We start from the raw sequence: 16,638 nt of genomic DNA on the forward strand, positions 1-16,638 counted from the left end.
TTGTGTCGTGAGTGCAGAGGTTTTTTTCAGATTGCATTTATGAAATTCAACAGAAAACATATCTTTCAAGACACAATGTCATAGTTCTGTATAGTCCACATTCCTCACTGTGAACTGGTGTTAGTGATAGTTAGCTCAAGAATGAATTTGCACAGTACTTTTAAACATAATTTTTTTTAAATAGATGAAAGTATGAACAAATACAATTTAAAGCATTTTTTATTGATGACAACAAATTAGTGAAAATGAGTAGTAAAACATTTCCATCTATTGCAGTCATTGCAGAAGGCTGATTATCTTTTGGGAACGTTTTATTTTTTTAGCGACAGAATCTATTTTGTCGTTATAGCAACATGGATGAAGTTCATGGGTCAATTGGCATACCTGTCTATGACAGTCAGAAATGAAAAAAGATTACAAAGACAAACTGTACACTTAATTGCCCAGATAAGTGTTGAGGTAATGTGTAAAATACTATTCAGATGAATGGGCAGAGTACAATCATTCATACATAAGATATGTACAGAGAGGTACATGAGCACTCAGACACTGTTTTTTAAATTGCACAGTATGATACATGATATGGAACTGCAACAGAAGAGGAATACGACTTGATTTGAATTATTAAATGATGAAATAAACATGAGGAAGCACCTTGGTTTATAAGTGATGCTTCCGTTTCTGAATCAAAATAAATAGATTAGAAATGATTCTGCTTTATATTTGGAGAGGCAGAGAATGGAGATGTAAGCCAAAAATTATTCTTGGCACCTCTAATCTGCAGTTTACATGTTTAGCAGGTCCATTTTCACGATGGAGCAAATGTATGAGTGTGAAATCTACAGTATAATGCAAAACAGCTGTAACAAATACAAAGGTGAGCATAAGGTCATATTGGCAATGAAACCGAAAAAGCACTTGAATGTAGTTGAATCAGTTTCAATCTTTAACTTCCCAAATGATGAGATATGAGAGATGGTGTAAGAGAAACTGTATTTCTGTTCAGTCAAGTTTATATGTAATCGCTGTATTTCCAAAATCTTCCTCCCATGAAACCGATCGATTTCATACCACAACAGCAGGCGCCGCCAGGCATCCCGCTGACAGAAACCAGCGTCGTTTCTGACTAAACCAATGACCGACGGGCCGATAAAAGTGTTCAGGAAAAAAAGTGCATCATATTTTGTCAAATACTGAGAAATAGCTGAACATTAAAAACAACACTCTTATAATAAACATCTGAAATATCTTTTTTTTTTCTCACTAGTGCAACAACAGACTGGATCAAATAAAGAGAAACGTTATTAACCTGCAGGCAATCAAAGCTCTTTAAACATCTAATAATTTTCTTTTCACAGTAGCAGAACAGTTAAGAAGGCAACTTAATGATTGATGCTTGAACACAAACATGCCAACATTATACACATCGCTCTTTTTTATAGAAATAAATAGCTGAATTATCATCTTTATCCTCTTATATAATTTCCATCTCTATATGACTCTGATGCACATTTAATATAAAGTATCTAATACACAACTGCATTTCAACACTACTAGTATACATAATATAATTCTCTATGTTTATCTTTCATTCAACTTTGGGGAAAAAAGCTTACAGAATGAAGACCTGTAAACTTCAACTTTTTCCACTCATAAGTATGACCTTAATATTATATAACATCAAATGTTGGTCCTTTTTTTCTTCTTGTTTTTTTTTTTTTTTACAAACATTATGTACAGAGTAGCTGATAGCGAAGGCAGGATTGTCTAAAACTTAAAATAAACAAGTGCTTTGTGTTTTCTCTATTGTGTCAGCCAAGTTTTTACACCTTTCCCACAAACCGACTTCCCTCGACCGAATCAGTACCAGTGTAGGATAATAATATGCAGTACTGGAAGAACACGAAGGAATGGACACCGACAACCGTTCTCACACATTCACCTGGAACATCATTACTACAATAGGCAGCTACACTAGTCCTCACAAACATTTTTTGACAATAAAGCAGAGAACCCCCAAAAACATCAGCTCACAGCTCTCCTCGTCAGTGACTTTTTGAATTTTTAAGAGCCCCCTGGGACAGGCGCCTGCTCAGCCTTCCTGGAAACTGTCACTGTGCTCTGTTGCACACTCCGCTCACAAACGTGTGTTGTAAAGACAAATGTGGTGTGCAAGGTTAAATGAAAAATTTGTTAAGCAACCTGCGGTAAACGTGTCGCAAGGAAAGAGACGTGATGTTCCACCAGATGTGTAAATCATTTTACAACCTGTTTCAAAACTGTGTGCACAATTTCTTTAAAGTGAAGTGATATTAGGTGGCTAATAGGAGCTCCAGTGATTTAGTATTGCACTTTTATAATGTTTGTGGACTCGGAAGAGAAAATAAAACAATGCAGCAAAGTCAGAAAAATCCTGACTTTTGGTCCCTAGTCGAGCTCCAAAAATTCCCATAAATAGTCTTTTCTTTGGACCCTCTATGCCTTGTAAACGCATCTTTTTACATTTTTCAACCTTCATGCCCCCCCCACCCAGCTTGTAATGCAGCTTTCTGTGCTATAAATTTGTAGTTTCCAAGCCGAGATAAGCGTTATGAGGGTTATTTTCTCAGACTTGACTCCTCCAGAGCTCGAAGACATTATACAACTGTTTTTTACAGACTGAGTAGTACTCCTTGTGAATAATAAACTAATCTTGATGTGTAAAATAGTTGGAACACTCCCTTTAAGTTATCTGCAGCAGAGGAGTGTACACGACTGTAAGTATTGCTACCCATACTTCTTGAGAATTTCTGCAATGTAGGCTTAACTTAATTGTAGCCATGGATTGAATCAAATCAAATCCCTAATTTGAAGGTGATACTAAGGACTGTGAGTTCTGCAAAATAGTAATGGTGATACATGTTCCTTGCTGCAAAGAGTACATATCACACCAGCTGGCTGTTGGCTGTGTAAATCCTTGTGTAAAACCAGCAGAGGGAGCCAGAGGATGTCAGATAAAAAATATAAATCAGGATTGATAAGGGCCTCGGCCATGATGAGCACTATTAATAGGAATGGCACTGTTATTAGTATGGTAAAGTATGAAAGTCACATCATATATAAACACCTAAACACCTGTATACACCTGGAAACCATGTTCCATATGAAACACAACACCCTTATGGTCAGTAAGAGCTGCTTAGACTCAAATCAAATTCCAACAAGTTACATTTGATTGAAGAGGTTAAACATCTGCCTTACTGTACATGGTCCCTCTTCCCTCATTAATGGCACATTGGAGAAAACGCTCACTGGAATGAGGACACACACTGTTACAAATGGCACCAGTTTTTGAGAGAAATACAACTATCAAAGAAACACTGAGTCCAGGTTTGTGATATGACGCTGTTCACATACGGGAAGCAGAGAAGATGGTAGAAGAGGGTAAATGCATCGCTGCCATGCAATTGGCTAAGAAGAATGTCAAGGTCTGTGTGTTACAGCGAGGCTGTCCTTGCTTCTCCACTGTGCCTGGAGCTGGTGCAGCATGTTTCTGTCCTGGGTGAAAGCAGAACGTGTTGAAAGTTGTACAGTTTCAACACACAGTGCAGTGCGGGGCAGATAAGCTGTTAAACCATTTATTGAATCCTCGACACACACACACACACACACACACACACACACACACAAACATAAAGCTCCTTTCTCGAGACTCTTAAGAACTCAAGATCGCTTGGAGAAATCAATTTATCTGTACTTTCTTACTCCTGCCACAATTCCATGTACTTCCTGTGGAAAGTATGCACTCTTTATAATGTGTTCCTGCCCACGAGCTGTTGGTGTTGAAGGTAGTCTTGAGTATATGTCAAGCATTGTGGAGATGCAGACAGTTAAATACAGTGCTGTCACCTGGCTCCAGGCGTTTCAAGAAAGGAATTTGGCTCTGTACGACGACACAATCCATTTGTACGGTGAAAGCAGAAAACGAGGAAGAGGAATCTGACAGTTTTGTTGTCTTATTTGAGTTTGTAAGCTTTAAAACAGGCCTTTCTTGTTATATGTATATATACCGGTATATATGTATATATATACTGCCATTGTTTGTCCAAACAAGCCTCCCGACCATTTTCAATCATAATGAAACACGAAGGCGATATTGATTTCCCCTTACTGGAATAGTGAATGAGTTTTTTTTCTGTTTGATGTTTGTACTTGTGGAGTATGCACATTGAGCCTTGGTCCTGGTTCACCGTGGCGATCATCTGTTGTTTCTGCAGACGTATTCAAACCCAGTGGAGCAGGCTCAAAACAGCTGGGTCTTTTTGATTGACTGGAGCCAAGATGGCCCCTCTACAAGACTTGAAAAATCTGCACAAAAGATGTTAGCAGAGACTGTCTGCTTTTACGTGTAGGATTTTGGAGAAGCCGGGTCTCTTCTTCAGAGCCTGAAAGAAAAAGGAGGAAGGGATATCAGAATTAAATTTTCTCAAAGGCAACCTCTGTGGGATTCTTTTCTAAATATCTGACTCTCCCTCTCGTCTTCATACCTTTATGTTTGTTTTCTTCATTAGCAGTAACTGTGTACAATAACTGTGAAGCATTGCGGTGCAGCAGGTTAAGGACGGCTGTAAGCATCACCTCTACAGAACTCCCTTCAGAAAATGGATGATTAAATACGAGTGGAGAACTTTGGTTTCCTTTTCACAGCAAACTTAAAAAGCGACGGATAAAAATAAATCATAGCCGTTTGCAGCTTTTGGAGAGGTTACCTAACTGCTGAGAGCAACCCCACCATCTTGGGTGTGATATCCAAGAGGAACACACTGTAAACTGACTCATAAAAACAAAACATAAATAAAACCCGGGATTTTACAGCTTCTATATCTCTGTTATTGTGTGGTCAGCTGTAAGAATGACCCGAGCCTCTCACATTAAGCCTCTGCTTGAGTGAGTTAGCACCAGCGCATCCACAACCAACCAGCACTGGGACTTCAAGTACTGAGTCATGGTTTTAAACGATGTGTAGTTGTGATAAAAATAGATGCATCTTAAGTATTGGCCAAGCTGTTAGTCATGTGCATACTGGGGTGCAAAACTCAAAAGACATAGTGGCAGAAAAAAGAACCTACTGTACATTTAGAAACAAAAAAAAACCCTTCTTAACAGAGTGCAGACGTCTGTTAACACAGCTCACCTCCCTGTTAGCCATTACCTTCACAAAGTCAACAGTGCACTTGATGGACGGCAGAGTTATGTGTGGGAAAACCCAAAACAATATGTATATTCCTGTTGGGAGCCTAAATGTGCACAGAAACTATTATGTAGGTATGTGCTTACAAATACAGAAGCCCTGAGAGGTTATTTATTTATTCATTTTCATCTGTGAAAATAGGTGAAAAAAAAAAATATTTGCCTGAAAATAAATTCTGGCTTGCCTCTATGGGTCTCCGTTTACAACAGATCATCCAAAAATTGATTGCCATTGTCCAGTTAGAAGAAAGACTTTTTCTTCCTCATGGAAACTTGTATGTGCACATATATGAGGAGTGGGTGATGTGTGCTGGTACCTGAAGCTTGTTAACCATCTCATCAAACAGTTTTCTAGCTTCAGGGCTGTTGGGGTCCTCAAAGTAGTCTTCTATACCAATCTGAACCACGACAGACTTCAGGTTGCGGCAAACACCTGCATGAGTGGAAGGAGGATTTAGGGACTTGAATGCTTTTGGTGGTTGTTGGTTGTTTCTGGCCTCAACAGGGTGTTCTCATAATACATTTGTACGTATGACTATGAAAAGTAAATACACATTATTTTCTTTTTCGCTTTTTTCAGATTTATCCATTTTTAAACAACCCTAACAGTTATATGTATCTGCCTAAATGTAACCGTAACCTATATTGTTTTAGTAGCATAACCTTAAACAGAACCCAAAATATTTCTATTGCCTGATGTTAAAGCTACAGTTTCTGTCGCACCCATGAGGAATTCTAAGTAATGACAACACCACTGTTGTTGCATCCACATGACACAAGCCTTCCGTAATCGCGCACGCGCCCCCACCCCTCCTCCACGCAGTTGCAAGTAGCCAAGGAGGACACAGAGGATTAAAAGAACATGATGAACTCTTCAGAAGAGGTAATTATCTTGACTCGAGCTTCTGCATGCAAATGTCGCCGGACGACACAATCTTCTGAACATAGCCATACTGAGAAATACAGAGAGAGTCGTGTGGAACTGATAGTCTTAATTAGCTTTGTATCAACTCATTTGGCGATGGCTTGAATGTAACGGACATCATTAATATAAAAAAGTTACGCGCTAAAGCTTTAATAATACCTTTATATCACAAAAATATTGCATTATTTGTGTGATATATTGAGAGATTACACTGTTCAGTACATTTAAAGCACACTTGCAGCACAGTGTTGTGTGACCAGTAGTAAAGTACTAAATCTGACAACATTACATTAACTGTAAATGTTGTATATTCACAACAGGAGGTTTAGACAGTAAATCAGTACAGCAGTATTCAAACTCACTGTTGAAGTGGAGCAGGGCTTTGGGGGTGACTGGTGTGGAGGTGAGCACCAGCATCTCCAGACCTTTCAAGCCCTCTCTGCAAACCTCTGCTGCCACCTCCTGGTTGATCTCACTCACATGATCCAACTCCAGCACCTGCAGGCGCATGCAGTTCCTCGCTGGTGGTGGCGGGGGGTTGATGAGGAAATACAGAGATGGGGAAGATTAGGGAGTGTCAAGATAATAGAAAACAGTAAATGTTACAGTAGTGCATGCAAGCATTTTTTTAAGGTCTTAACCAATGGTGTTTAAAATGCACATTGTTATAAAGAATATGGGAATACATTTCCTTTTCTAAAACGGAAGTATGAACAAGACACTGGTTAAATGTAGTTTACATCCTGATATGACAATACACAAATGTTATGGTCACGATTTAAAAAACAGTGTGACAGTATTTGAATACTTCATAAATATCATGAATAATGTATTTTTCATGTTGTAGCTAAAATCACTGAGAGGAATTAAACAAAACATTGAATAGTAGTTCTATAAAGCCATATTTACAGAGAGAGGCCAGCCCCTGAATGCCACATCCAGCCCCGCCCACACCAAGAGCACGGAGGTGCGGCCAACATCTTCCGATCGTCTGCAGGCATCGGTTACTGAAACGGGCAGGTTGTTGGCTAAAAGAGACAAAATACAGTCCATGTTCATTGATTTAATAAGCAATGATATCATAACAGATATTATTAGAGAGAATATTAGTTATCATTTAAAAGTTAGTATATTTCTCTGTCTATTACCATGGGTGTAGCGGCGCCACCTGTAGGGAGATGATGTCTCTACAACCTGCTCCGAGGGCCCAGATCACCTCCTGGCCAACTGGATCTGTGGCACTTCTGGAACACAAGACATGTTCGCACTTTGTGTTTATATATTACACACGTGGCACTTACTACAGCACAAACCTGGGTGCAGTCTTATGGATTCATTAAAGCAAAGTCACTGGGGTTAAACTGTACTGTTTGTGCAGCGACGGGACCTGGGTGTTCTGGTCTACCTGTAGGTCACAGCCTGCAGAGCTCGGCAATAGCAGCTGGCCAGCCAGAGGGAGCGATCGGTCAGCAGGTTGGGGCAGTGTGAAATCTTCAGTATCAGCAGGTTACTTCCTGTGGCCTTTAACAACGCCTCCAGACCTTCCTCCAGACAGCCACTTAGACGGAAATGTGAGGGAAGGTCAACAGAAAAAGACAGACAGACAGAGCAGAGGAAGTAATTCTCCTGTCGTTCAGAACAGCACTCCAACCATTTATAACAAAATGTTCCTCCAGTGTTCCTGTCAGAGCAGATTGGAGCCGCACTATAATCTCCTCAGACAAAACATTTAAACACAAACAACTTTTCCCGCTCAAATCAAACTTCTACTTCGTCTTCTTTCAGGAAATGAAAACTGATATTTTACATGCTGATCATAATCAAACAGCATTCAATCACTTATGTTGGCTTCCTCCAATCACTGTTTAAGCATTCATTTAGAGTGTTACTCACTTAAATAGTTTGCAAAGCAATGTGCTTATCAAAGCCAAAATAATACACAATGCAGTAATAATAAGTAGCCCAAAGTGACTAGGTATTTGTTTGGAAACTGTGTGCAGATGTATATCTGAGTCTCACCGTGTGGTTTTAAGGTACTCATCCTTGGTTTCCTTCTTGCCCCGCTGTCTTGGTTTGAGGTTTTGCAGGATGAGGGAATGCGTCTGAGTGCACCACTGAGACAATGTGCTCAGGAACTAAGGTAGAAACATTGAGATCAGTGATTGTAATAAACAGCAAAGACAAAACAGCTACATGCTACTGCTTTGATAATGCTACTGACTTATAGACTGCATACAGTATTTAAATGCTAACTATGCACCTTGGAGGAAATGCGAGCGTTCTCTAGCAGCACTCTGGTCCATACAGCTGGGTGACGAGCCACAAACTTCCAGTCACGGCAGACCTCAGCGGCTCTCAGCAGGGTTTTAGTATCCAGGTAGGTGAAGATACAGAAGAGAGCTGCACGCATCTTCAGGATTTCTGGACTGATCACCTCGTTGGATTTAGACGGGCTCTTTTCATGGCGGCATGGCTTGTTGTAGACTCCATCAGACCGACCTGTGGGAAGAAAAAGCCAGAGTATTTTAACCCCTTTAACACAGTGGGGGAGTGGTCCGCCCCATGTTAAAACAAAGGGACTATTTTGGATCATTAGAGCCCTGTATCAATTTGGATTTAAAAGCTATCAATGATGTTTTTTTGGATTTCGGATTTAAAGTTGATAGGGAGGTTCCATATTTTTTAGGTTTTAGTTTATTCTGATGCAAGATTATAAAGTTCAAATCCTTATCACTGGCGCCGACCATCTACACCGACAAACCCAGTCTTCGTTAGATCTGTCAGAAGGCTAGGTGTAAAATTCCACCCTCAATTATGAATTTCATATAGGCAAAGTCATCCAATCTTGTCTCTACCGTCTCATAAAAACCACTGTACAAGTACAACAAGATTAAAATTGCAACTGCCGTATGAAAATACAAATAAATAAGGTAAAAATAAAACATAATATGTTGAAATAATATCGAATACATCATACATGTTTTCATTTCATTTTTAACTGGAATAAATGAGAAAACAATTTGCCCAGCTGTCAGACTCTTGACAAAACTAAGAAAAGAGAACATCCTGTATTACTCTTTATTAAATGTTCTAATCCTGGATGCCAGTGTGTTTTAGAATAGATTTTTCATTACTTTTAGCATTTCATGGCCTGGCCCCAGATTAAATCTCTTAGTTATGTATTAGTCTGAGGTCCTCAGGTAGGAACCTTCATTTGTTTATATGTACTGTATGTAAATATCTGGTATTTTATTAGTCAATTTCCTGATTTTGTTCTTACTATTTCACTTACATTATTAACAAATGTGTTTTTTATTGTTATATGTTTGCTTTTTGTAAAGCACTTTGTAATCGTTGATTTTGATACTGAACAACTGCAACATAAATAAACTTGATTATGATTAAGTATGTAAACTTACACACACATAAAAAAAGACCAAATTAATGTAACTCTTTCACTCGAAGCTTGAGAAATGGACTTTAGTTTACTTCTGTTACTGTAGACCAATTTTCTAAAGACAAATACACTTAAATGCCACAAACAATAATGTTTAAAAGATATTCTGTCACACGGTGGCGCCAACCTTCAACAAGACACTAAATGAGGTTACATAATTTTTTTTTTCTTCTTTCCATCTTTGCATTCTCTCTATTGCTATCTATTGGCTGATACCATGTGTCCAATCCAAGCCTATCTTATTCCTCCCAGCAAGATTGCTCCTGGATGACTAATTTCATCTATGGCCTTGGAAGGCGTCTGCTTGAAACCATCAGGGCTATGAACCATTACTTACACTCTCACTCTTTCTCTCTTTCTTTCTTTCTCTCTCACACACACCACCTACGCTCAAGACTGCCAAATGCACTAAAAAAGCCGAGCTGTGCGTTACATGCTGAGAAAAAAAACTGAGCTTGTAGATACATACCATCTGATAAAAACCTGGCAGAGACTCTCCCAATAAGGAGAACTACGTCAGAGCAAAGGAATACCAGTTACATGACTTGAGAACTTGAGTGTTACGTGAGAACCTTTCAGTTCATTACAATTTGTCATCGGGCTCTGGCTCAGTTTCCCAGACTGCCTCAGTCCACCTGGTATTTAGAAGAAACCGGACAGCAGGTGAAGAATAATGGAGGGCAGCAGCAGTGAATTAAAGGATTTTGGCAGCACAGGAGAGAGCTAACAGAGAGATGCACAATCTGTGGTGGATCTGAAGAAATGCGCGGGCATGATTGGCCATCTGACTTGGCGGCTCACTCGTAGAAGCAAAGCTAAGAATGAGAGGAGGAATGGAGATGACAAAACAGGCAAACAGCGCTCTCGCAAATACCAATATGTTCTACCAAAGTCACAGACACACAAAGAAATTTTATAACAACAACAGCAATGGACAACTTGGATAACTCATCATCTATAACAGACATGCTGGTAGTAAACAAAATAGTGTAATCATCTTATGAAAAGAGAACCTGAGCTGGTAAAATCACATTGTAAGCACTGAAGCCAAGATGGATCGTATTAGATTGTATGCCAATTAGCAGGAATTATACACCCTGAACTGATTATTCAAATGAAATGCATTCAGTTAATATCAGCTTCTTATCAATGTCAATGCAGTGCTGCACATATTAAATACTTTTTCAGTTTTCTCATTGATGCACCTGCAATTTGGACACATACAGTATAATTTTGGTTATTTGTCTCATTATGCGTCAAAGTGCTGACTTGCTGGCCTTTTTTAAAGCTCCATTGTGTAATTTTTTGAGTTGATTCTTAGCAAAACCCCCTTTGTTCTTTCACAAATATGTGTTCATTCATGTGTAATTACTTCCACCAACTAATCAAAGTATTCTCGTACGCGTAGAATCTGCCATTCAGAATCATTCAGAATACATATGAGCGAGTCGCTCGAATGACGGCAGCCATGTAGCGCCTCTATCTTTAAAATACATTAGCCAAAGAGATTACTCGCGACTGCCGGCAGACTTGAAAGCTTGAAAACTTGAAAGTATCGGAGCCGATTATCGGAACATCTCTATTAAAAACACAAACCTCCGTTGCTTCTCTCCTACGCTGTAAACATTGCCTTACACTATTAATCTTGTACAATATACAGAATAACAATAACACTGATACTTTACTAACATTAGCTTGCATATATTTGGGAACCTGATAGCTGATATTAGCAATGAAATGGTACCAAAATAACTATTATTACACTGGAAGGAACACTCACGGACGAAGTCGTACTTCTTGTTATAATACGGCCACCGTAGGAGTTAAAATGCGCTCGGAATGGGAGGGGCTAGAAAGTAATATTCAGTTGGTTGTCATATACAATTTCACCACTAGATGGGAGAAATTCTTACACAATGTAGCTTTAATAGCTGACAATTTTACTTATTGGCTTTATAGCAAGTCAAGTTAGGTCAAGTCAAGTTCATTAATATAGGCCAAAATCAGAGGGCTGTAAACTAGACTACACCCTCTGTCCTTAGAAGTGTTTACATTGTTGTGTCTACGCACTAAAGGAGATATGGGGCCTCTTTCCTCCATGTTTACCATATATGCTCATGACTGATCCACACTCTGTTTGTAGAAGGATCTTTGGTCAGGGACACAGCGCCAGCAGCATTACAGCGACTGCATCTCAACCTGACCTAGATCCACATCAGTCACTGCTCTTATGGGAGTCATGTTAAGGCTTTTATTATGTGAATCCTGGCTCCCATGTGTCTGGATGTGAGATTGGAGAAAGTGTGTGACAGTGTGTACATTTCTAAAAATAACGGGTCTGAAGAACTTCCAAAGGGCCGTTACCTGTGTTAGGGCGATATCCTGCCCTGCCGTGGTGAGAATATGGAGGGGCAGACTGCTGGACTTCCGCCACAGCTCTCCTCTCTTGTTCCCACATCTCCACCTCAGACTCGGTGGTCCTGGAGCCCACGTCTGATACGTCTCCTTCCTCGCCTTCAGTGCTGTTCCTGTAAGGTCGCCGCTGCCAGTTCTGGATAGCCTGTTTACGAAGACCCCAGTTCCGCGATCCACCACCGCCACACCCAGGGGAGCGCTCATAACCCCCCTCACCCAGCCGGCACTGCATTTGATAGAACTGAGCCTCGGGACAGTCCTCCATGGGATGCATCTCCACGCTGTCACTGTCGTAACCTCCAGAGCCCTGTGAGACAGACTTGATCCGCCCTGATGCTCTGCAGGAAAAGAGAAGGTAGTGTACTATAAATAATGATTGAATTATTAATATTTTTGAAATAGAATACTCAATACTAATATCCAATAACATGCCATACTGTATTCTGAATAATCACAATAATGATAATCAACAACAGAACATATTAAAAACATCAATATTACTATCAACAAAAGACTAAAGGAACAGTTTGGCATTTGGGGAAATTAGCTTATTCACTTTCTTGCAGAGCGTTAAAAGAGAGGATGATTGCACTCTCATCTGAAAATTCTTAAAGGTCCACTGAGGACAACAGCAGTATTGGTGTTTAATTTGACAGTAGTGGATGCACTTCTGAAACCAAAAGTGAACCACAAATAGGTACTGTATGACTGATAAGGAACAGCTGCATTTCAGAGGATTTATAGTAGAATGAGGTCAGCTTTTGTACGTACTTGCTACAGTACTTAAAATAACCTCCCAGCCAATACAAGTAATGAGCAGTTACAAATATCAGCCTCTCAAAAAGTAGGACATTTTTCTTTCTTTTTCGCCATTCTGCCTTCTCAGTGCTCCCTCCTCTTTCTCTCAGCATAATAAGAAGAGTGGAAGTGCATGCATCTTTTTAGGAATAAATATGAAAGAGAATAACAGATGATACTGCAGGTAGCACTTATCAGCAATTGTAGGGGGAAAGGATGCAAAGAAGATGAGATGCATGTCATGCCACAAATATGAATTTAGATTATGTAAAACCAAAACAGTGTGGCCTGTTTATGGTTTCAACTATCTGAACTGGGTCAATGACAAACTGTGACGTATTATAGTTTAATGAGTTGGTTGTAAAGCAGTAACCTGATGAAAACTGTTTGAATGTTTTGTCAACATTAAAGGTGCACTATGAGTTCCTGCATGGTTTCAACGCAATTTCATTTTTGTCTCAAATTGTAGGCATCTCTCCTTGATCCACTAGCTGCCTGCCCCCTGAATATGCTGTGAAAAAGCCTGGTCTCGGGAGACAACACAGGGGTCGTAAACGTCAAACGAACACTAGGGGCACAGGCTGTGCACCAAAATACAACAAACCACTCCAGCCAATCACCGACAAGATGGTTGGGGGAGGGGGTGACAGTTAGTCAGTTAGTCATGACAGTTAGGGAAACGGGGGGAGGGGCGAGCTTGCTCTGTTTTGTTTGAAATTTACTTGGAACATCAACAGAAGTGACAAGAAACAACACCCACCCCCCCTCCCCCCCCCGTGTCATCTCACTGCTTGTGTTGTCCCCTAATGTGCAAATCAAAATGAAAAGGTAGCTTTACACATTTTAAAAGTTAAATGTCCTGATTCTAATAGAGAAGAATCACATTTACATTATAAGCTTTTAGACAGGTTTTCTATGCTAACTTGAATGGGAGCACGGGAGCCTAAACAAAACTGATTTAGACATTTTTTAGAGAAAATTATCATATACCGTGATAAAATCTGTGCATATCTTAACTTTATTACTATCATATGTGAAACATGTAATACAGGAAATGTGTGATCATTAAAGAGATAAAATGTAAAAAAGAGAAAACTGTTTGAGGCATGTTGGTGTAAAATCGACACATGTAGACTCATGACTGTGAGGTCAATATAAATAAATCACTAAAGCTGTTGCACACTTGAGATTATGACCTTCATCCCAGATAAAGAGCTATTATTAACCAGAAGACAGAAGGCTAAGAGAGTTTTTGTTGTCTTACCGTGTGTGTGTGTGTGTATGTGTGTGTGTGTGTGTGTGTGTGTGTGTGTGTGTGTGTGTGTGTGTGTGTGTGTGTGTGTGTGTGTGTGTGTGTGTGTGTGTCGTGCCACCAATGATTCAATGGGGAAGGCCTGACAGGTTCTACGTGACGTCACGTTAGGAAATACATTCACACACCAACTGGGAAGGACAGTTGTGTTAGTCAGAGTCTTATGGCACAGCCGTGTGTCGGAAATATCCAGCAGGGACACAGAAATACTTCAGTCACACCTCATGTAGAGAAACGTCCAATCTGCACCTCACCGCCTTTACTGAATGAGTCTGACTGAAAATGGGATCTATTCCATTATACATCACAGTGTTCAACAATATACTACATATGACTATCTTAATATGGAAGTGTGAGTGTGAAACAACACACAAAACGCAAAATAGTGGAATATTTCCTTAGAGCCCAGGACAACATCTTCGATTCACTTGTTTTGTCCATCCACGAGTCTATAACCCAAATATATTTAATTTACAATAATAAAAAAACAGCGAATCCTCAAATTTGAGAAGCTGTTGCAACCAGCAAATGTTTGGCAATTTTTTCTTGATTAATAACTTTAACAATTATTATCAATTATTCTAAAAATAGTTGACAACTATTTTCCCGTCGATCGACAAATAGATTTAGTAGTAGTACTTTATCAACGGCTCTAGTTCCGGAAGTGTTTTTCCCCATTCGATTGTTTCATTGACATTTCAAAAATTGCTTATATAAAGAGTTTTAAGTCTGGAACCAAGCCAACCAGCTACGAGATGAATAGTGAGCATAAAACATTTGATTCGGCGCAAAAAAAAAAATATTTTGAAAATGGCAAAAAAGGCAAAGGTACAAGTCTGTGTACAGAAACTATCATAGACTTCACTGGCAGAAGCTCATGGGTACAGCAAACGTTTCTATGGTAACAGAGACATCGTTGTCATGCATAGGATTGTGGGTAGTGTAGTTTTTTCTTCATAAGATCGCAGATAAAACATGTTTTTCTTAAAACAAGGTTGATTTCATACAGACTTCTACAGGAACAGAAACTTTCGTTTCACAAACACGTAGTTTGTGGTCAGTCTACCTCGAATGGTTTATACGTTATGGCTGATAATCTAAATCCTTATGGAGAAAATCCATGGGATTTTTACTTCCGGAACCACACTGTTGAGCTCTATTTCTGTAGAGGAGCCATAGTGTCAACCTGCCATCCGAGCACACTCATTGGTCTATGAATGTCACAGAAACCTTATATGCGTACAACATAATCTCTGTAGTTTCAATTTCAAATAATGTGGAAAAGACAAATTAATATAAAGCGGGTTGTAACAGGTTGTAACCATGTCAGTTCCATTATCTTCATTGTTTTTTCTGAGTTACTGTAACTGCAAGTGCCATGCTTGCAAACATACACAGGACTGACAAGTTGTACCCCAAAGGCCAGAGGTGGCGAACAGAGTAGATGGTGGTTAAAAGCTCTGCGGCTCCAAGGGTTCTGTTATATTTCCACACAACTGACAGACTGTGTTTCACTACATCAGCTCTCACAAGGTAAGAAAGAGGAGGTGCACCAAATTCAATTGTCAGCCAAGAGCCACAAAATCTCCAGCTCTTTCCCCCAGACTACTTCTATCAATCCAGACAGGATTTCTCCCTGAAAAATAAAATGATTCCTAGTGAGGGTCTACCACTAAACCTCCTTATGGCACTGTGGTGGTCGGGATGCATTACATTTCAGAGGTGGGAAATCATTTGTAAATGTGGAAAAGGAGCAGTGTGCTGACTTACCCTGTGCTGGGGGACGAACGTCGTTCTGACACTTGGTACATGCCTCTTGTGCTCCCAGAGTTGCTGGAGTTTCTCTGGAAAAACACAGACATGCAAGTGTTATAAAATTACTCAGTACCCCTAAACTTCCTTAGACATGTCCGGCTCAAATGTGTTCCTAAGTAGGCTACTGAAGAGTTGATAGCAGCCTAGATACTTTGGCTGTACCATTATTTTTTCCACAATCTACATGAAACCTTTAGATAATTGTGATTGTGAAAATTAGAAGTTTTTCATGAGGCTGCAATTAAAAAATTCACAAATTCTCACTGAAAAGATCAAATGGTAAATAAAATCAAAAAGTAGCCTATTTTGCTGTTATCATGGGAAGCTTCTCTTTATGTGACAGTTCAAATAATCAAAACTGAAACAAGCAACACTAGTGATCTTCAAATTAAAGACATTTTCAGTATGGTTTAGTAGTACGGTTTGATCTCGCTTCAGCTTCCAGATTTGAGCGACATTACGGCTGGTGACAGCATCAGGCATAAATCGAGGACATCAATGGACAAACCCTTTCCCAATACAATAAGAATAAATGATGATCAGTCACAAATGATAAGTTAGGCAAGAAGAAGCTTGTTAAGATTATTGGGATGATTTTCTCCTGAGGGTGACAAAATAAAAGAAGAAGAAAATGGAAAGGGCTCTTGCGCATTACTGTAATGGATAAATGACATGTCTATTTTATAG

General features: G+C 39.5%; 1 protein-coding gene across 1 annotated transcript in view; it reads right to left on the minus strand.

Annotated features, from left to right (window-relative positions):
- Positions 1–201: 201 nt before the first annotated feature.
- fbxo41 (F-box protein 41) overlaps positions 202–16,638 on the minus strand; it is a 54,904-nt gene continuing 38,467 nt past the window's right edge. Inside the window, exons 5-14 of the mRNA XM_039805653.1 lie at positions 15,907–15,980; positions 11,976–12,364; positions 8,415–8,653; positions 8,174–8,289; positions 7,560–7,712; positions 7,303–7,398; positions 7,064–7,182; positions 6,517–6,675; positions 5,547–5,662; positions 202–4,424 (exon numbers count right to left, since the gene is read on the minus strand). Coding sequence (XP_039661587.1) covers positions 4,362–4,424; positions 5,547–5,662; positions 6,517–6,675; positions 7,064–7,182; positions 7,303–7,398; positions 7,560–7,712; positions 8,174–8,289; positions 8,415–8,653; positions 11,976–12,364; positions 15,907–15,980 — 1,524 coding nt within the window. The 3' untranslated portion in view covers positions 202–4,361. The remainder of the gene's footprint in view (positions 4,425–5,546; positions 5,663–6,516; positions 6,676–7,063; positions 7,183–7,302; positions 7,399–7,559; positions 7,713–8,173; positions 8,290–8,414; positions 8,654–11,975; positions 12,365–15,906; positions 15,981–16,638) is intronic.

This window comes from Perca fluviatilis, chromosome 1 (genome assembly GCF_010015445.1).
Source record: "Perca fluviatilis chromosome 1, GENO_Pfluv_1.0, whole genome shotgun sequence".
In the NCBI taxonomy this organism is placed as follows: domain Eukaryota; kingdom Metazoa; phylum Chordata; class Actinopteri; order Perciformes; family Percidae; genus Perca; species Perca fluviatilis.